The following is a 21,745-nucleotide window of genomic DNA, read 5'->3' as shown; positions in this document are numbered from 1 at the left end:
TCAGGCATTGCAAGCAGATTCTTTACCATCTGAGCCACCAGGTAAGCCCCCTTACAGTAGTTGTTTAGATAAATGAGACTTTGGTTCATTGGTAAAATGTTATGTAGCTGCTAAAGATACCATAGGAAAAAAAAAAAACAATGACATGCAAAGATGTTCATTACATGTTGGATGCAAATTGAAGGTTATATAAAATATGCATAGTATAATCTCAATTTTGTATATACGCACACACACACATACATACAAACACAGCGAAATAGGTATACAAGACATTGGAAAGCTATAAACCTAAATGTCAACTTCTCTTTTCATGTGGGATAATGTTAATATTAACAGCTGATTTAAACTTTCACCTTTTATTTTTTCTAATTGTTCTAAATGTGCTACTTTTGTGATTTTAAAAAATGATGTCTTGGAAAAAAATTTAAAAAGAAAAAAAACAAAAAAATTTAAACAGAAAATTTTTAAAAAGAAAAAATTTTTTAAAGATTATATGTCTTACATGCTTAGAGATTTCTGGGGTGCAGACCATATTCTATTTCTTGACCCCCTGCTGGGTTAACACTGGCCTTTTGCTTTACTTGTTAAAACGTAAACTTTAGAATAAAGTTTCCTCCCTGCACATTACATTTCACGATTTTTAAAATGCTTAATAAGATGCACGTTATTTTTCAACAGTTTACACATAGCTCCGCGTCTCTAAGGTTCCGTAATTTCGGACTTGACAACCTCAAACCGTGGTTAGAGTATCCGTCTTGGCAACGTAGACTTCAAGTCCCAGCAGGCATTGCGGCCAGCACACTGGGATCTACGGGGTCCGAGAGGGAGGCTGGGAGCCTCCGGTTCTTTTCCTCCCAGAAGCCCGCGGGCGGCTCGGAACGCCGTCCGTATCATGGCCGCGGGAGCCGGGACGGCGGGCTCCGCTTCCGGCCCGGGCGTCGTGCGTGACCCAGCGGCGTCACAGTCGAGGAAGCGTCCCGGCAGGGAGGGCGGGGAGGGCGCGCGGCGATCAGACGCGATGGCGGGAGGAGGCGGGAGCAGCGACAGCAGCGGGCGGGCGGCAGGCAGGCGGGCGTCCCGTAGCGGCGGGCGGGCTCGGCGGGGGCGCCACGCGCCCGGGCTTGGGGGCGCCGCGGAGCGTGGCGCGGGGGAGGCGCGGCTGGAGGAGGCGGTCAACCGCTGGGTGCTCAAGTTCTACTTCCACGAGGCGCTGCGGGCCTTTCGGGGTAGCCGGTACGGGGACTTCAGGCAGATCCGGGACATCATGCAGGGTGAGGGCCGGCCCTGGGGAAGGAGGCTGGGGGCCCCTGGGAAGGGGATCTGTGCACTCCCCCGCCCCAACGTGTCGCGGCTGGGGGTCGCCGAGTCTATGATGTATTCTTTCCCAGCTTTGCTTGTCAGGCCCTTGGGGAAGGAGCATACCGTGTCTCGGCTGCTGCGGGTTATGCAGTGTCTGTCGCGCATTGAAGAAGGGGAAAATTTAGGTATGGCAATTTTTTTATGTTCTTCTCTTAGCTTACTTATTTAGGGTTACATTGTTTTCAAACTTACATCCTGGACTGAAGGACTCAGGGTTAAGGTGGGCTATTATGTTTCAGTCACAGTGGTCTTTTTCCTTCTAGGAGTTTATTCTCTGGCTCTACTTTTCTCCACTTAGTATTCTCTTGGCTGCTTTTCTGTGTTTATTTCCTCCCACCTGTTTCTTGCTCGCCCCAACTTTTTGCTATCTAAATTGAATTATGTGAAGATGGACATTTTTCCTCCATAGTAGAGTGTTTTTAAAGTATGAGCACATTTTTTTTTTCTTTTCCTAAATTGATCTTGACAGCTGTTTAGCAAAATGATCTATAGTTTCTGACTGTTTGTATCTGATTCTGACATTTAAGATGCATATGCACGTGTTAAAAAAACAATTTTTTACCTGTCCTGAAAATTACTGAAGGTCGCTTGAAATTAAAGGATTTGAATTTGGACCCTTAACATGTTTGTAAGCCTGTAGCCAGTATATCAACAAATTAAATACAAGTCTTACTATATTTGCATGTTTTCTTATATATATACACATATAGAGAGAGACATAATTCTTCTGCTGTTTAGAAAATAGGTTAAAGTGAAAACTGTGCTTTTTGTCCTAGACTGTTCGTTTGATATGGAAGCTGAGCTCACACCACTGGAATCAGCTATCAATGTGCTGGAGATGATTAAAACGGAATTTACACTGACAGAGGCAGTGATCGAATCCAGTAGAAAACTGGTCAAGGAGGCTGTAAGGCTCTATTTTTAATTTCTTTTTTCTTTTAACAAAGATCAGAGTTCTTTGAGGAATCAGTGCTTATGTTTCCTGTGTGGGGCGGAGGGCAGACAGGGATGGAGAGAGAGCAAGTGAGCACACTCAAAACACATTAACTCACACACATAGGTGTTACTTCATCAGGTAACCCTTCTTCCTAGCCCAGTCTTGGAAAGGACTGTTAAGGCACATGCTCAGCTTTTGTGATTTTTGATGGTCTTCCTTGTGGCCCTGACAGGAGGGGCCACACTACACAGGAAGTGAGTTGGCATTGAAGAATGACATTTTGGAGGTTGTACCATTCAGAGCAGCATGTTGAAAGTGCTAAAAGTAACTGGCCTAAGATTTCGTCACCCTTGTTTATTATAGACCAAGGAGAAGAGCTGGTGCCTTGGAAAATGTGGGACCGCGTTGTGCTCTTTCATGCAATTACTGAGAGGCTTAGGGAACATTCCCTTTGAGCAGACAGAATCAGAGATGCTGAGATAATCAGCCAGTTAGAAAAACAGTAATGGTAGGAGGCTGGCGCAGGGAGCGTTCTTGACAAGAAAAAAGCTTGTAGAGTGTCTAGGAATTTGGGACTGGAACTATGTCATGGTTCAGGTAGCTTTGAGTAGTGGAACTTATCTATATTTAAAACATTGAAGTGGCCATGGAAACCAGTCAGAAAAATCTTTTTCTTCTCCAATAACCAAGGCTGGGGGTGTGGAAGCAGATGCAGAGATGGGGACTGAACAACAATAGCTCAGCACTGTCTTAGTGGTGAAAGTAAGGAAATTGGTAAGAAAAGATAAGAGCACCTCCTAAAAGGATGAGATCTCAAGAGCAGAGAGGTAGGAGATAAAACCTTGCTTAGCAAAGAAGACTTTTGGTCCCTTGACTGTGTGCTGGGTACTCAGACACCCTGTTAAAAAAAAAAAAAAAAAAAAGTTAAAAAAAACTGTGGGATGCCGATATTTTATTTATTCAGTTAAGGACCTTGGGGCAGGATCTACTTTTGGTCTTGCAAGGAATGCTGAGAAAATTCCCATTCCAAGGAGGAATGATTACAAGAATAGATTTTTAGTACCCGTGAGTCAGGTTTGTGTCGGAGATAAAATGCCAGAAAAGACATTAGCAAAGGAGGAGAAATCCATGCCTACTTGGAAAATAGCTTAAGGACCGTTTGAATGGGAAGAAATTGTGCCAGTTCAGGGTAGTTCATGTAACTGCTCGTAAGTGGCCAGCTAATTCAGAAATGCAACTCTGCCAGACCCAAGGGTTCTAGTTCTGTCTTCTAGAAGAGCCTGTGGGCTTTCATCTTCAGCTGCATGTTTATTATTTAAGTTCATAGATCTCTTGTGTGGACGCTTCATTAGGAAAAATTTGTTAGCAAAATCTAGATTCCCTTAAAACAGTCAACCATTTTCTTATGTTGACTCCCTTCTGCCTTTTCGTTTTCCACCAGGTGCCAGATCTCTTGTTACTATATTACTGTTTACTGCTGTGTAACAAAGTAAGCCAAAACTTTAGCAGCTTAAAAAAATAAATACTGTCTCTCAGTTTCCAAGGGTCAGGAATCTGGTAGTGATTTAGCTGTGTTTCTAACTGGAGGTCTCTCGTGAGATCATAGTCAGGCTGCCTGCTACGGCTGCAGTTATCGGAGTTTTCCGGGGCTGATGAGTCTGCTTCTGTGCTGGCTCCACTGGCTGGTTGTTAGCAGGACTCACTTTCTTGCTGGCTGTTGGCTCGAAGACTTCAGGTCCTTGTCTCTCCTTAGGACTACTTAAGAGCACAGTAGCTTGCTGCCCCTAGAGCAGTAGTGATTGAAGAGAAGAGAAAGCTGTAGTCTTTTATAAACTAATCTCAGAAGTGACTTACCACTTCTGCCATGTGCTCTTGTTCACATAGACCTGACCAACTGGATTAGTATATGGAATGGGACTATGCAGGAGATGGGGATCACTGGGAGCCATCTTAGAGGCTGGCTACCATAGTAATATCCAAGTTATTAAATGATATTGTATCACTTGTCTCTTCGATTTATTTATTTTTTAAATTTCTTATTTTGTCATAGAATCTGTTAATGGTCATCTTTAGGAAAATATCTTGGAATGCCTAGGCTCAGTGAGGCTTTTTGTTGCATTTTTAAGCTTTGTAAAGTATCACAGCAATTTATCTTAAAGTTTATTAAATTTATTTTTTAAAGTTTATCAAATAAGTTATTTGTTAAGTTTGAACTTCTCCATGTGCGGCCCAGGGATCTTTGCAGGTCTTTGGGAACCTTTCAGGGTTCAAAACTATCTTCATAATAATGCCAAAATGTTAATTGAGGTTTTCAGTGCACTGACATTACTGACATTTACATTGATGATGCAAAAGCAGTGATGGGTAAAATTTCTGGTGTCATAGCATGACCAAAGCAATAATAAAATGTATTAGTAGTCATTGTATTCTTCATTGGCACATGCTTACAGTTTAAAAAAAAAAGCCAGTTTCAGTTAATGTCTTTGATGAAGCAGTAAAAATTATTTTTATTAAGCCTAATTAATTTTATTAATACACCTAAGAATATCTCATGAAGCAGTAAAAATTACAATTTTATTAAGCCTTGAACAAAATGTTTTTTCAATATTTCATCTGACAAAATAAGAAATTTTCCTTAAGCATTTCTATTGCATACCAAAACATGATGGTTTTCTTCAGGAAAAGTACTTGTGTGATTGGGCTGCATGCTGACCTAGCTGCTTTTGTAATGGAACACCGTTTTTATTTGAAATAATTGACAAATTTTGGTTTTTTGGATGTGGTAATCTGGTAGTCATTTTCTTAAGAGAGCAGAGTGAACTTGTCATGTCAATGAAAACAGTTGGTAGCATGTGTTGCCAGAGATAAAATTCAAGCTTTTCAGGTGAAAATTAGAATTTTGGAAAACCTACATTCATGTGCTGGGTATCTTTCCAATACTTAATTCTGATATGATAGTAATATTAATAACTAATTTTGAAAAGATTTTTAATGAATGTATCAAACACGTGGAAGATCATAGCTCAGTAAACCAATATTTTCCAAATGATCAATGAATTGTATTGCAAAATCATTCAAGGGTAACAGATCCATTAAAAGTGCAAGCTAGACTATGACATTTTAATATAATAATGATAATGATAATATAATGATAATGATAAAAAGTTCACTTGCCAAAGTTTGGTGCAGAGTCAAAGAAGAATATCCCGATTTTCTAAAAGAGTTCTTAAAATAATCCTCCCTTTTTCAACTTTGTGTGAGGCTGTAATTTTTTAATATCCTTCAACCAAAACAACATATCACAACAGAATGAATATAGAAGCAGAATACCATCTTTCTTCTATTAAGCCAGATATTAAGGAGATTTGCAAAAATGTAAAACAATGCCACCCTTCTCATTAAACTTTGTCTTAGAAAATAAGTAGTTGTCATAAAGATGTCATTTATATTAACCTGTAATAAGTTTATTGTTATTTTTCAGTGAATAAATATCTTGAATTTTTATGTTTTATATTTCTAATAACAGTAAATATCAGTGGATATAACCCATGTAAACAAAAGTTCTTTGGAGTCCTCATTAACATTGAACAGTATAAAGAATCCTGAGACCAGAAGTTTGAGAACTGCTTCTGTAAGCTGATAATGGTATTGAGACTATGTTGGTTTTCTTTTTATAACTAAAAGAGAGAGGCCTCAGGTTTTTGTGAACACGGGAGAATAACATATATGGCATGTCCTTGGGGAAGCATTTGTGTGTTGCTTTTGCTGTGCACCTTTGGTAATAGCACCTTGATTTTCTTTGGGGGGGAACTTACCCCATTTGAGGGACTGGTGCATCTCACACTGTCTTAAAATTTAAATTTCTTGAAACAGAAAGCTTTGCCAAGGGTTTTTGAGCATTTGTGCTTCCTTAACATCCAGGTTTCTTTCCAAGTTTGCTTCTTTAGCCTTTCTTCACTTCTGTGAGTTTGGCTTTCTCTTCTTAGGTCCTTTCTGGCATTTCCTCCAACATAAACCTATCTCAGCTATATTGAAAATCTGTGCTTGGAATTTTGCTTTAGTTTAAGTTAGCCAGAGACCATTGCTGTTGCTTACATGATAAGAACCTTAACAGATACATAAGAGCAGAAATTATCCTTATCTTTGAAAACTTCCAAGTTTTCAAAAAGCAAAGTTTCATCTCCTAAAAAAAGAAAAAACAGCAACAAACAAAAACTTACCGGGAATCAAATTAATGCATAGCTTTTTTAAAAGCTCATAGTACAAACTTTGGAGGTAGGCTTTCAATTTAGATTTTGAAAGCATTCACATTTCCTTTCTTGTTTCACAAATTAAACATAGTTGGGCCTGTATTCCAGTTCTAGGAAAGATAGACAAGCATACTCTTCTGTCTTTCTTAATGCAAGTATAAATCTTGGACAGAATGAATGGAGCAGCTATCTGAGAACACAGAAATGTAAAGGGCAGTAAGCAAATGGAGAAGACCAGAGTATGAAGGTCTACCAAACTGCTGATGGGTAGATGACCATTTTTCCCCTTTCTAGTATCACCAGGCCTGGACTTGAAGGATTCTGAAACTGGAAGTACACTCCAGGTGTGAACAGAAATAACGCCAAGAGAGGCTCTCTCTGGTCTGAAGGGCGGGAAAGGGGATCGGCTAAGGGTCAGAGAGGGTGGAAGAAATCTCAGGGGGCTTTTTTCTTCCTTTTTCCCTCCCTCTCTATCGTAGCACCCAGGCAGTATTTCACTGGTGGCAGCAGTGACAGAGTAATGATTACAGCGGCAGGAGAGCAGGCACCTCAAACCAAAGGAAGAGAATTCAGCAGTGGAGCTGTGATTCCCAGAACTTGAAATGATTCCACTTTTTTTTTTTTGTCTACTCTGATGCTTAGTCCTGGATGCAGATACAGTTAGTATGTGGCAGAATGGGGAAACTAAAGCCCAGGAATGCAAGGCTGGTTCAATATTTGAAAATCAGTGAATGTACTTTACCCTGCTAGTCCAAAGAAAGAATCATATGATCATATCAATTGAAGCAGAAAATGCGTTTGACAAAATTCAACGTTAGTTCATGGTAAAAACACAGACAAAACTAGGAACAGAAGGAAACTTACTCAACCTGACAAAAGACATCTACAAAAAACCTACAGGGAACATCATAGTTAATGGTGAAGAACGGAATGCTTTGACCCTAAGATCCAAAATGAGGGAAAGCTGTCTGTTCTCACTTACATTCTACATCATACTAGAAGACCTAGCCACTGCAGTTAAGAAAAATAATAGATTGGAAAAGAAGGAATAAAACTGTCCCTTTTTTCAAGTCACATGGCTATCCATATAGAAAATTCCATGGAATATATAAAAAAGCTATATAATAAATAGTTTAGCCAGACTGCAGGATATAAGATCAACACACAAAATCAGTGAAATGCTAGCAGTGAAATGAAATGATCAAAACAGTATCATTTATAATACTTCCAAAGAAGAAGAGAAAAATACTTAGGTATAAATCTAATAATAAAATATGTAGGTGGGACTTCCCTTGTGTTCACTGGTTAAGAATCTGCCTGCCAATGCAGGAGACATGGTTTGATCTGGGTCCAGGAAGATCCCACATGCTGCCTGCCAACTAAACCCATGTGCCACAACTGCTGAAGCCTGTGCCCATGCTCTGCAACCGGAGAAGCCACTGCAAGGAGAAGCCTGAACACTGCAACCAGAGAGTGGTCCCCACTTACTACAGCTAAAGAAAGCCCATGCACAGCAACGAAGACCCAGCCAGCCAAAAACAAATAAATTTTTTAAAAAATGTAGGATCTGTATGTGGAAAAATTACAAAATGCTAATGAAGAAATCACAACCTAGTAAATGGAAAGAAATACCCTGTTTGTGGATTAGAAGACTTAATATAGTTAAGATGTCAATTCTCTCCAACAGATCTATGGATTTACTATACTTCTAATCACAGCCTCCGCAGGATTTTCTGTTAGATACAGACTGATTCTAGAAGACATATGGTAAGGTAAAAAAACCCACTAAACACGACAGTTCTGTAAAAGAAGAACAAAGCTGGAGGACTCGCACCCGATTTTAAGAATTACTATAAAGCTACAATGTTCATGACTATAGACAGATGAGTGGAACAGAAGATAGAGTCCAGAAAGAGACCCATACAAACATGACTCATCAATTTTTAACAAAAAAATGTGAAGGTGAACTTCCCTGGTGGTCCAGTGGCTGGGACTCTGCACTCGCAGTGCAGGGGGCCTGAGTTCGATCCCTGGTCGGGGAACTGGATCCCACATTCTGCAACTGAAAGATCCTGCATGCCACAGCTAAGACCTGATGCAGCCAAATAAATATATATATATTTTTAATGTGAAGGTATTTCAGTGGAAAAAGGATAGTCTTCAATAAATGGAATTAAAACAACTGGATGTCCATATGCAAAAATAAATGAACCTTGACCTAAAACTCATACAAAAATCGATTTAAAGTGGATCATAATCTAAATGTAAAGCAATAAAACTGTTAGAAGAAAACATGGGGAAAAAAAAACCCAAAAAACTATGTCCTGGACTTAAGGCAAAAAGCTTCTAGATATGACAGTAAAAGCATGCTCCACAAGAGCATGAAGTAGACTTCATCAAAATTAAAACTTGAGAAAAACACTGTTCAGAGAATGAAAAGACAAGCTATGGAGTGGGAGAAAATATTCGCAAATCACATACCTGACAAAGAATTTGTATCCAAGATATCTAAAGACCTCTCAAAATGAACAAGAAAACAAACAGCCCAAACAAAACAACTAAAGAGAATATACTGTTGGCAAATAACATGAAAAGAGGTTCACCATTTAGTCAGTGGGGAAATTCTGGCACATACCTATTAGAATGGCTGAACTTTAAAACTCCTCTAACACTAGTAAGTGTGAGTGTGAATATGGAGCAACTGGAATCTTCACACATTGCTGATGGGGCTGCAGAAAGGCATCTCAAGGGCATTATCATACTAAGGGAAAGACACAGGTCTCAAGGGCACTACACTAAGGGGAAGAAGCCAAACTCAAGGCTATATCCTTTAAAAATTAAGCTGAGTGACTCCATTTATATGATGCCATTTATATGACATTCTGAAGAGATGAAACGGTGAAAAGATGAGGGGTTGGGGCGGGAAAGAGGTGGCAGCAGAGTGCAGCACAAGGGAGGTTTATCAGATCCTTGGCTCTCTGGCATCACTGTGGTGGCCGCAGGAGTCGACACGTGTTTAGAACAGTATGCCCAAAAAGAGTTAAAACATAATAGGACCTAAATGATTTATAAAAGGTAAAACCTTTGTATTCTTCAAAAAAGTAAGTATAGTCTTAGTATAGTTTTTCTGCTGATAATGATGTAAAAGTGAATATGATGATCTGATTAAAATGAAAAGACTTACTTCATCCCCCCGCTGGCAGCCGGAACTTAGTGTTGTAACTGCTATTCAGAAGTGTGTGACACCAGTTTCCTTTGCCCTGTATGGTTGTGCTCAGCCTGTTGAGGACAGAAGCACCAGAAATTTGTATTTTCTGAATTCCCTTCCCTTGTCCTGTATGTATCTCCTTAAACTCTTCCCTGTGAAGAACTGAAAATATCTGTGGACCATTTTCCTTCCCTTTTTTGTGTGTGTGAGGTATGTTTCTTTGACACTGGATTTAAATTCGCAACTTTATCCTATTAGATAACTCCAGGTGGTACAGATTTTTTCATGGCTTTCCTCATCAAAAAAAAAAAAATGTGCACATAAGTTTTTAAATATCCTTTTTAATTTTCAGTCACTGTTATTTGCCCTCTGTGTGTGTGCTCTAGGAACATAGAACATAGGTTTCTTGACTGAAGGACTCTCCTTTTTCTCTGTGGCTGAGGAGACCTTCTCATCCTATGTAGAATTTTTTCCTGTTTTCTTTGCTGCTTGTGGAGTTAGCCCCCTGGGGTTTATAGTATGAGAGGCTGTGCTGGTTCTACTGAACTGGCCTGAGTTCCACTGGTGGAACTCTGATCAGCAAGTCCCTCCCCTGCTCTCCGCCCCCCAGTATATCCTCCTCTCATTCCCCCATTACATCAAAGCTTGTGCATACCAAAAAAACAAAACCAACTGTTCCGGGGGCCTGGAATGACTCCTGTCCATTTTGCCTTTCCATAGGAGGCCCTATTCAGATTGAGTAAATGGTCTGTAATCCAGTAGATCATATTCTGCTGTATCAGCTTTTTTTTTTTTTAACTCCAATGTAATATTGAATTAGTGGAGGTGATGGAATTCCAGTTGAGCTAGTTCAAATCCTAAAAGATGATGCTGTGAAAGTGCTGCACTCAATATGCCAACAAATTTGGAAAACTCAGCAGTGGCCATAGGACTGGAAAAGGTCAGTTTTCATTCCAATCCCAAAGAAAGGCAATGCCAAAGAATGCTCAAACTACCGCACAATTGCACTCATCTCACATACTAGTAAAGTAATGCTCAAAATTCTCCAAGCCAGGCTTCAGCAATACGTGAACCGTGAACTTCCAGATATTCAAGCTGGTTTTAGAAAAGGCAGAGGAACCAGAGATCAAATTGCCAACATTCGCTGGATCATCGAAAAAGCAAGAGAGTTCCAGAAAAACAACTATTTCTGCTTTATTGACTATGCCAAAGCCTTTGACTGTGTGGATCACAATAAACTGTGGAAAATTCTGAAAGAGATGGGAATACCAAACCACCTGACTTGGCCCTTGAGAAATCTGTATGCAGGTCAGGAAGCAACAGTTAGAACTGGATATGGAACAACAGACTGGTTCCATATCAGGAAAGGAGTACATCAAGGCTGTATGTTGTCACCCTGCTTATTTAACTTATATGCAGAGTACATCATGAGAAATGCTGAGCTGGATGAAGCACAAGCTGGAATTAAGATTGCCGGGAGAAATATCAATAGCCTCAGATATGCAGACAACAGCACTCTTATGGCAGAAAGTGCAGAAGAACTAAAAAGCCTCTTGATGAAAGTGAAAGAGGAGAGTGAAAAAGTTGGTTTAAAGCTCAACATTCAGAAAATAAGCTCATGGCATCTGGTCCCATCACTTTATGGCAATAGATAGGGAAACAGTGCAAACAGTGGCTGACTTTATTTTTTTGGGCTCCAAAATCACTGCAGATGGTGATTGCAGCCATGAAATTAAAAGACGCTTACTCCTTGGAAGAAAAGTTATGACCAACCTCAATAGCATATTAAAAAGCAGAAACATTACTTTGCCAATAAAGGTCCGTCTAGTCAAGGCTATGGTTTTTCCAGTAGTTATGTATGGATGTGAGAATTTGACTATAAAGAGAGCTGAGCGCTGAAGAATTGATGCTTTTGAACTGTGGTGTTGGAGAAGACCCTTGAGAGTTCCTTGGACTGCAAGGAGGTCCAACCAGTCCATCATAAAGGAGATCAGTCCTGAGTGTTCATTGGAAGGACAGATGTTGAAGCTGAAACTTCAGTACTTTGGCCACCTGATGTGAAGAGCTGACTCATTTGAAAAGACCCTGATGCTAGGAAAGATTGAGGGCAAGAGGAGAAGGAGACGACAGAGGATGAGATGACTGGATGGCATCACCGACTCGATGGACATGAGTCTGGGTAAACTCCAGGAGTTGGTGATGGACAGGGAGGCCTGGCGTGCTGTGGTCCATGGGGTTGCAAAGAGTCGGACACGACTGAGCGACTGAACTGAAGTGAATATTGAAAATCTAGTACCTTACATGCTGAAGGAGAGTGTATGGTTGTTCATATGGTTGAACAATAATTGTTAGTTTTTAAACAGGAATTTAATAGAATGTGAAAAAGTTCTTGGGTATATAAGACTCCCTTTTACTTTTCAGTGGAGCTTATTTTGATATTTGATATTCTGATTATATCTTTCATTATTACAACAGTTAAAAATTTTCCTCCTTTTTTAGGCAGTCATTATTTGTATCAAAAACAAAGAATTTGAAAAGGCTTCAAAAATTTTGAAAAAACATATGTCCAAGGACCCTACAACTCAGGTAAATTTGATATACTTTTGCTTCCATTACCTATATCCAGCTCATTGCTTTTTGTGGGGAAACAGGGAAAGGGTTCTCTGTCAGGAATATGAATATTCAGTACCTTGAACATGTCTTTTATATCTAGGCTAATTTACTGTTAGAATGGCTTTTCAAAAATGTGAAAAACTTACAGAAATCATTTACTTGCCCATTTCTGCCAGGTGTGTGACAAAACTCTAGTGCTCAGCACCGGTACTAACACATCTGAATTTAATGCTGATCCTGCAGACTTGAGAATCTGCCTTACTGAGGACTCAGTGCCTCTGTTTTCTGGTGTCAAAAACTCTGCTGGTACACTGCTCTTTTTTTTTATATATAAATATAAATTTTATTTTTGAAAAGCTAATATATGTATATAATACAACATTTATAAATACAACAAAATAGCTTAGTGAAAATTCTATCATCTCTGACTTGGCTATCTCATTCCTCTCCTTAGAGGCAACCAATGCTTTTTTCTCCTTTAGAGATTCTGTGCATATGCAGGCAAATAAGTGTGCATGTGTGTATGTACAGACGTACACATATATTCAGTCTTCCTGTTCTTCCAATATACATATGTGAGCGTATTCTACATACTTGACCATTAAATTGCTATTTTCACTTAATGTATCTTGGAGATCTTTTTATATTAGTACATACGGAGTTTTTACCTGTTTCGGTTTTCTTTTTTGAAAGTTTAAAAATCTTTATATGTAAAAGTAGAAAAATACTTTAGATCCTAAGTTCTTCATCTTTTTCCCCCCCTTTTGTATAGCTACATAGTTAACCAACTGTGACTGGTCAGTAATTTTTGACCTGTTCTTCACTGTGGTAAGCTTCCTTTTCCCTCAGTGCTATTCATTGATGGTACTGAGGAAGTTCTGATAGTGCTATCTTAACTCATCATCACTGAATCTTTACTGGAGTTTTCCTTTCTCATATTTCAACTATTGGTCCTTTGTGTAGAAGCTGAGAAATGACCTCCTAAACATTATCCGTGAAAAGAACCTGGCCCACCCTGTGATCCAGAACTTCTCCTATGAGACCTTCCAGCAGAAGATGCTGCGCTTCCTGGAGAGTCACCTGGATGACGCAGAGCCCTACCTCCTCACGGTGGGGCTTGGAAACACTGGTCATCCTAAGTGTCAAAGAAAACCAAAAGTCTGGCTTTTACATGTGACCCCAAAGGTCTATGTGGGAATTCAGAAACTAGATTAGAAAGGATAGAAGAGGAGACACAAAGTAAAATCACTTAATTTGTTGTCCAAAATAACTGTCTGGAATTCTTGCAACATCAAGATCCTTTTAGCACCACTCAGATTGAGTTCTCCTTTAGTATAGAAAACTATGAGCCATTGTGTGTAGAAGGAAAAAAGAAAGAAATCTGAGACAATTCTTTAAGTTCTCTCCCTTTTTATGTCCTCCTATAGTCTATGCCTAAATTGGGTTTGTAAGTGAAATGTGCTTGCGTATTGAATATGTTCATGGAAAAAGAAGCAGAGAGTTAGTGAAATTCTGTGACTTCCTTTTCTTGATGGTATTTTTCCTTTCTCAGATGGCCAAAAAGGCTTTGAGATCTGAGTCCTCCACCTCCGCCACAGTGAAAGAACCACAACCTCAGCCAGCACCAGAGCCTGTGGAAAAACCACTCAGAGAACCTGCCAGGTAAGAGAGATGCACTTTTGTGATGTTGGGATGAAACACAGAGGTAGTTGGAAGCATAGTCATCATCTTAGAGCAGAGTCAGTCAGTTCTTCCTGGTGATTTGACCTCCTAACATGTTACTGGGTTACTCAAGGAAGGCACTGTGGGTTTCACAGAGCACACCCTGGGGAAAGGGGAATATTGAAAACAGGATGTTAGGTCTTTGGCAGAAGTTCCTGACTGTATTTATTCCTCAAAGGCTCTTTCCTTCTGTTTCTCTGTCTTTGCCTCAGTACTTCCCTGTTGATATGTTATCTCTTAATACAGTGTTCAGACTTGTGAATCAGATCCCCGAGACCAGTTAACAAAGCAGAGATCTCTTTGAGGGCCCTGTAGGAGATGTAAAGGAGCAAAGTGGGCCCAGGATAATACAGTTGAGAGCACAGGACTGGGACTCAGCTTTGTGTGATTGTTGCTGTGTTCACGGTCCAGGCTTCAGTTCAAAATTTTATGTGAGATGTCCAAAAAATATTTTTTGAGATTTCTCACATAAAAATTTGAACTGAAGTTTTTGAATGTTGGTGGTTAGTCCAATTAAGGGGAAAAAAAAAAAGGTTAAACAAGACACATCTGCCAGCCAGGATTGGCATGCAGGCCGCCAGTTTGCCTTCTCTTTAGAGTGTTTACTTAAAACACAGGAGCTCTTCCAAGTGCTCAGTGAACTTTATTTTGAAAAGGCAGTTTCTCATTGTTCCAAGACTGGCATGCTTCTCACTGAGAATTCTCAAGATCCCACTTATAAGTGTATTGTAGAAGAGAGAGGGCGGAATTGAGACCTAGTCTTACATGAGGGTCGGACTGGGACAGCTGGAAGAAGAGTTTACATTTGAAGGTGAGATTGCTGGATTATCAGTTGGTCATCCAGATGGACTTGTACCTGTTAGACATTCTGCAGAGCTCTTGCATTAAAGGAAAGCATTGCTTTAGTCCATGCAGAGTAATGAATTAGCACATCTGCTGAAGAGGTCTCCATTATCATTGGCCCTGGTTCCTTTTAGGTTCTCTTGAAGTTTAAGCTCCATAATTCAATTTACATATCATATTTAAAACCTCTGCTTAACACTTATAAATGGAAGTTCTTATAAATAAAGGCTGTATCACACACTTTCTCTTTTTTTAAATGAAGAGTTCTCAACCTGAGTCTATAATTTGAAGCTTCACAGTTTGAAAAAGTTGTGGCTGCTTAGATGGGCCTCAGCAGTGGTCAAACTGATTTCTCTGTTTGCATTGTTTGTAGGCAGCTACAGAGCACACCAACCACCATTGGGATTAGGACTCTGAAAGCAGCTTTCAAGACTCTGTCCAGTGCACAAGATTCTGAGGCAGCCTTCTCAAAACTGGACCAGAAGGATATGGTCTTTCCTAATAAAGTGTGCCCGCCATCACCAGCCCTCAAAAACAAGAGAACAAGAAAAGATGACAACGAAAGTTCTGCCCCCGCTGAGGGTGAGGGTGGCTCTGAACTGCAGCCCAAGACCAAGCGCATGACAATAAGCAGACTGGTTTTGGAGGAGGACAGCCAGAGTACTGAGCCGAGCCCAGGCCTCGACTCTTCCCAGGAGGTCACACCGGCATCACCATCCAAGCCCACTGTCCTCAACCAACCCCTCCCTGGGGAGAAGAATCCCAAGTATGAAGACCTTCTTTGTAGAAGTTTGGGGGCTGGTTGGTGGTCCTGGTTAGGCCTGGTATTGCTTCCATGAATGAAGTAACTTTCAGCTACGTTATTCACCACCAAGGCTTGCTCAGACTGCTAGAGTGTGACTCAGGGTGGGGAGGGACGTCGTAGCCATTCTGCCAGTTCTGAAGGCCTGTGCTGGGCTTCCAGGCATTGCACTAGGTGGGAGTGGAAGGGTGTCAGAGCCTCCTACGCACCACTGCTTCCATTTTTAGCGAACTGCTGAGTGCCTTGACTACTAAATAGTAGTCTTACAAGAAGTTTGTTTGAATTGGGCCACATTATACTCTGATTCTTAAAAGAGATTTATGAATATTTATAGTTTTGCACGTTCAATGGACATTTGAAACTTGGCAAATTCAGTAAATACTAATCTCTCACATTCTGCTAGGCTCTGTGGGGCAGTGGTTAGAGTGCTTTCATTTCGCTCCACTTCATGACCCCAAGCTGGCTTCCAGTCTTGCTACCTTTGTGCCCTCTCGTGGAGCCTTCCTTTAGGCTGACTGGTCTGCTTGCTCTCTTAGCCCTCGTTCTGTCACTGTGCTCTTCTTGCTGCCTCTCATGCCCCACGTGTGGACCTTCATTCCTCCACCATCACCTGTCAGAATCCCATCTGTCTTTCAAAGGGAAGAGAAGCTGATGTTAACTAAATACTTTCTGTGGGCCAAGCACTTTCAATTAATATCTACACTCCTCACTCTGAGTGATTTATTAGCTCCATTTTATAGGTGAGGAAGGTTCAGAAACATTACTAACTTACCTGAAGTCATACAGCTAAAAAGTGGCAAAACTGGGCTTTGGGATTTTTAAATCCTAGTTAGTCTTGACACAAAAACCCACGTACACCAAGCTGCCTCGCCTCCATAAATTTCCCCTGGTCACCCTGCTATAAGGGATCACCTCACTGATCTCCCGAGGTCATTGCCATCTCTGCTTGTGCACTCTGTTGTAGTTGTTTGGGGACCTACACCCCAGCATGCTTGTGCTAGGTAGTCTGTGGGGTGTGGCATCTGATAAGTGATTTATACTCGGGCACAGATCTGCACTATATACCACTATCTGCATTTGGAAGTGAGTCAGTCATTGGCTGGGCAAGCTGAATAACACACAATTATTCTCATTTGATACCTGATCTCAGCCTCTCACAGCAATTCTATGAAGTATAGGTGTTGCTCCCATGAATAGATGAGGAAACTGGAAAGCGTATGATTACAGTGGCTTTATAAATGGAAGGATGTGTCAAGGGTATGAGGTATGATGGGTACTCTAAAGCAGAGGTTCGCAAATCATGGCCTCTTGGCTAAGTCCACCTGTTGCCTGTTTTTGTAAATAAAGTTTTATTGGAACAGCCACACTTACGAATTATGTATTGTCTGTGGCTGCTACCTTGAGTTTAGTAGTTGCAACAAAGACAGTAAGGCCTGCAAGGATTAAGATACTATATGTGTTTTACAGAAAAAAGGGATTCCCTGACTTTGGTTCTAGAAGAAGCTTATGTGAGGTGCCCTGGGAGCTGCAGGGAAGAAGAGCTGACCTGGGCAGCAGAGTTGTGGGTGGGGCAACCTTGCAGAGGGGCTAGCCTTGGAGAATGAGTAGGAAGTCATCCAGCATATTGGGAGGTGTGGGGTTCTGGGCAGTGGGAACCTCTTACAGCTCAAGAAAGCCTGGTATGCTCTGGAAACTGTCGTGCAGTCTGTATGGCAGGAGAATACAGTGCACAGAGAGGATGAAGGGAGAAAGGTCTGGAGGGTAGATGGGCCAGATTTTGAGCTCCTATTACGTTCTGTCAGGCAGAGGTTCTCAAGCGGGGCTTCACATCAATTACCTGCAGTGTTGGGCTCCTGACTATGGAATGAGAAGGCACAGGGAGTGCTCCAATCTGCTTTGCTAACTGTGCCCCAGATAAACCTAATACACCTAATCTGAAAGCCTGAGCAGACATCACTGACAGCTTTTGTACTGACACTGAGGGAAAGGAGAGGAGGGTGGTGGAGCCTGCTGCTTGGTGAGCAGTCAGGACCCGGGGGAAGCTGGGCCAGTGGAATCAGAAGCGGAGAAGGCAGGCTTAGGGTCTGTCACCTTGATGGGGCCACGGCTACTAGGCTTTCGTATCCCTCATGGTTCTTGGTTCTTGGAATTTAAGGGGCCACCAGCAAAACTTCTATAAAAGGGTAGGAAAGGAAACAATTTAGCCTTTGTGGGCCACTTGTGTCTCTGTTGCATGTTCTGTTTTTTTACCACCCTTTGAAAAATATAAAAACCATTCTTTTCAAGGGCTGCACAAAGGCCAGCAGCCACAGGCTGTAGTCTGCCAGCCCCTCTAAGACCATTAAGTTGTTCTAACTTCACCACTTAGGAGCGCAGTGAGCCAGGAGTCTGCACAGCCAGCTAGCAGTCAAGATGAGAACCAGGTCTGAGCCCCTTCTACAACATGAGAAGTTAGGAAATACTGAAACGTTTATACAAACTCTGATCCTGATTTTTATTTAGCTAACATCCTGAAATGGGTAAACCTCATATAATTTTTACTTTGTCTCAAATCAGTTATTCTTAGAAATATCCTTTTGGAGGTTATGACCTAATTTAAAAACAAGAGTCCACTATTTGTCTCAGACAGTTAAGTAACTGTATAGAAAACTTACAAAATTTTTTTCAAGTGTATGCATTTATTAAGCAAATTGTTTTCATTACTCATTTGAAAAATACTGACAGGATTTGCAACAAAATTTCATAGTGGGGAAGAAGACAGCAGTTTGTACTCTTGTCAGGTTTTTTAGGTGATTTTGACCTATATAAATTCTTCAAAACTTAGTTCAGCTACTTTCCATGTTTGTTTTGTAAAGGATGTTATAATTCTGAGGTCGGATTTGTGCTATGTTTGGTAAGACTGAATATAATTTTCATTTATTTAGCAACTTGGATTATTTTTTAGTTTTGGAACTGTTTTTGGTTGCACCTAGGTACTAAAAATTTCATGTTACAGGGAGGGTTCTTGTTTGCTTACTATTGTAATCTTTGATAGTATAATTCCTTTATGGCTCTTTGATAATCCACTTGTTAGCTTAATCTCTCTCCAGCTTCTGTTAGGGTATGTGTTACAGTGCAAGGTGTTTGGGGTAGACAGATGAGGATAATGGCCTCTTATGTCAAGGTGCTTATGGTTACGGGTATGTCGTGAAACAGTTGTGTAATACAGTGGAAGCAGAGGAGCAGGGGATTTGTGTGTGTCGGGCAGTCTTCATTGAGAATTGACGGCCTTGAAAGACTTCACTTGGCAGGGAAGGGAATCCCAAGCAGAGAGAACAGTAAATAGAGAGGCAGGAAAGCAGAGCTCATAGGAGGAAGGAGGGTGAGGCCGTCCTGTTTGTGTGGGTGTGTGGGTGGTGTGGCAGGAGTAGTTGGTGGGGAGAGGAGGAACTGATGAGAAATTGATGGGCCAGACTGGATGATCTTGGCTCCCCTCTCTGGGCATTTAGTCTTAACTGTTTACACAGTGAGAAGCCATCACTGAATAGAGGAGGGATCTGTAAGTTCAGGGTGACTGTTCAGGTGGGTTTGGAAGGAGAAGGGGTTGGAGGGGACAGATTCCAGTTAAGAGGTTAGTGTGACACTGGGGAAAGGTACTGGACCATGGGCTTGGGCTTGAGGAATGGGGAGGAAAAAGAGAACACCCCAAAGATAGGAACAAAGCATCTCTATGACAGAGGGCAAGGAATCTGCAGCTTCTAGGTTAGAATAACGCTGAAATCCTTTTGAGTCCAAACCAACTAAACAAAAAGCCCTAGGAAAATGAACAGGTTGTTGAAAGGGGATGGTGATGTATTCAGTGCTGAGTTTGGGATGACTTTGTTTTACACTTTGTCCTCTCATTGATCTTCCCTCAGAGTACCCAAAGGCAAGTGGAACAGCTCTAATGGGGTTGAAGAAAAAGAGACTTGGGTGGAAGAGGACGAACTGTTTCAAGTTCAGGGTAAGCCAGAAGATTCTCACTGGTTTCTCTCCTTGACACTTGCTTAAGTATAGATGCATGCTACTGTCACATCAGTGTTCCAGAAACCACTTGTCTCCAAAATAGAAAAAAGTTTAAAAGTTCCACATTGTGATTCATGAGGAATCAGTTTTATGTCTTTTTCCATTAAACAATGGAGACTATCAAAGCAACACTTAACAGTTAAAGAAAATTCTTGGTTTTGTTTAATAAATCCTGTATTTAATGGTAGTTAATATTCTTCCCAAAGTATTTTAATTAGAAAAGGTAGAAGTGGTCATTCCCTACATTTCTTATTTAACTAAATGGTCTCTTACCAGTTTCTGTATAGTAAATGTTTTTTTTTTTCCAAGATGAGAAATGTTACTTTCCCTTAATGAATACTAAGCTTCATTGCATTTGCATTAGGATCCCCCCCACCACATACTTTGCACTCTAATGAAAATATCTACATGCTAAACCTTAGTCTTGCAGATGCTGAAGACTTTTGTAACACAGCAGCAACCAGTAATCTTTTGCCAGTCTCAAAGGTTTTGTCCTTAAGAATTAGCTTTTGTTGGCAAAAACATAGTTGGCAAAATCAAGGTTATACAGAAGATGGGAGAAATAACGATGAATAAAGTGGCATTAAATATGTTTAAAACAGGATATAAAAGTTCTAGAAAACATCCACTTCTGATGCAGTCCAGATTTGTCAGTTTCAGAAATCTTCTACTATATATAGTAGGAAATACTTCATAATTTAAAAATAAATAATCTGCTACTATAAGTACCCCTTCTCCTGTGTCACCCTCCCTCATTCTTTAGGAAGCATTCCTGGGACAGTGATGTCTGCTAAGGTAGACACTGCAGCAGGTTCCACGTTTATGCAACTTTGCCTTACCCAGCCTTTTAACTGGCTCTTGTTGGCCTGAGATGGCATGTTCATTACACTTGTATACCCTCCTGTAGCCCTCTGGTCCTTTAAAAAATTATCTTGGACCTTGTTTTATGAAGCCTGACCTATATCCATGATGATGAAAAGGTAGAATCTGAATAGATCTCACATGGTCTGTTGGAGTGGGAAGCAATAATTATTACCCCATTCCTTTTGTTTGAGGAATTGAGCCAAATTTTACTTACATCTAGTATTTTGGAAATTAAAAAACAATAAAACTGGGTTATTTCAAAGCCGTGGTTAACAAGGAGTTAACAGAAATTATATATATACACACACACATACACTCATATAGGTGTATGTATATACACAAAAAGTTAAAACTGTTTAGAAAATTATATTGGTTTTACTAAAGAGCCTGAAATCCTGATCAACATTTACTGAATGCCTGTTTGTGAAGTATTTGCTTTGTATAGATTCTCATGGACTGAAATGATTGGTATCTTGCAAGCAAAGGACAAAAACAAATTATCCTTTATTCTCTCAAAGTTTGTAAAATCTGAATCACGTTTTCCCTTTGGGGATGTTCTGTGTCTTTTTCTTGTGGGTTGTGCTGAGAAGGGTGAGCTCTGACATGAGTCTGCTTCTAATGTTTTCCAGCAGCACCAGATGAAGAGAGTGCAACCAATACAACAAAAAAGCAGGTAATTTTTTAAACTGTCTTTTCTAATCTTTTCTGGTTGTAGGGGTAGAAGAGAGGTAAAATAAGTACCCACATTTCACAGGCATAGACTACCCATGCACCTGGTAAAAAATTTTATTTGTAATTTCCAGATAATCCAAACTAAGTAATAGTTACCCTCTGGAAGAAAAATCTAGGTCAGAATGCTGACACATTTCCCAACCATGAATACATGTTTAAAGTTCTGAATGCAGAAATGATTAGTAGTTGAGGACAAAACAGTAAGACACTGAAAATTAGTAAATGTTCAAATCCATGGTGTTAACCTATAATCTGTATCATGTTTTAAGAATACAAATCCTTCCTTTGGGTTCAGATTATTCTCCTAGACTTCTTCACTATATGAAAATGTAAGTGGAGAGAACAGGTGGTGATAAATCCTTTGCTTC

The 21,745-nt window shown here is 40.4% G+C and overlaps 1 protein-coding gene across 2 annotated transcripts in view; it reads left to right on the top strand.

The window, feature by feature from the left end:
- Positions 1 to 880: 880 nt before the first annotated feature.
- TERF2 (telomeric repeat binding factor 2) overlaps positions 881 to 21,745 on the top strand; it is a 22,244-nt gene continuing 1,379 nt past the window's right edge. Inside the window, exons 1-9 of one of the 2 annotated variants that reach the window (XM_043898935.1) lie at positions 881 to 1,274; positions 1,392 to 1,487; positions 2,139 to 2,269; positions 12,257 to 12,343; positions 13,334 to 13,480; positions 13,923 to 14,032; positions 15,309 to 15,701; positions 19,634 to 19,719; positions 21,278 to 21,318. In XM_043898935.1, coding sequence (XP_043754870.1) covers positions 896 to 1,274; positions 1,392 to 1,487; positions 2,139 to 2,269; positions 12,257 to 12,343; positions 13,334 to 13,480; positions 13,923 to 14,032; positions 15,309 to 15,701; positions 19,634 to 19,719; positions 21,278 to 21,318 — 1,470 coding nt within the window. In that variant the 5' untranslated portion in view covers positions 881 to 895. Of the gene's footprint in view, positions 1,275 to 1,391; positions 1,488 to 2,138; positions 2,270 to 12,256; positions 12,344 to 13,333; positions 13,481 to 13,922; positions 14,033 to 15,308; positions 15,702 to 19,633; positions 19,720 to 21,274; positions 21,319 to 21,745 lie in introns of both variants that reach the window. The other variant, XM_043898933.1, reaches the window with a different exon arrangement.

Source organism: Cervus elaphus, chromosome 4 (assembly GCF_910594005.1).
Source record: "Cervus elaphus chromosome 4, mCerEla1.1, whole genome shotgun sequence".
NCBI lineage: Eukaryota > Metazoa > Chordata > Mammalia > Artiodactyla > Cervidae > Cervus > Cervus elaphus.
Note: the sequence above shows the minus strand (reverse complement) of the source record. Positions and strands in the feature narration are given on the sequence as shown.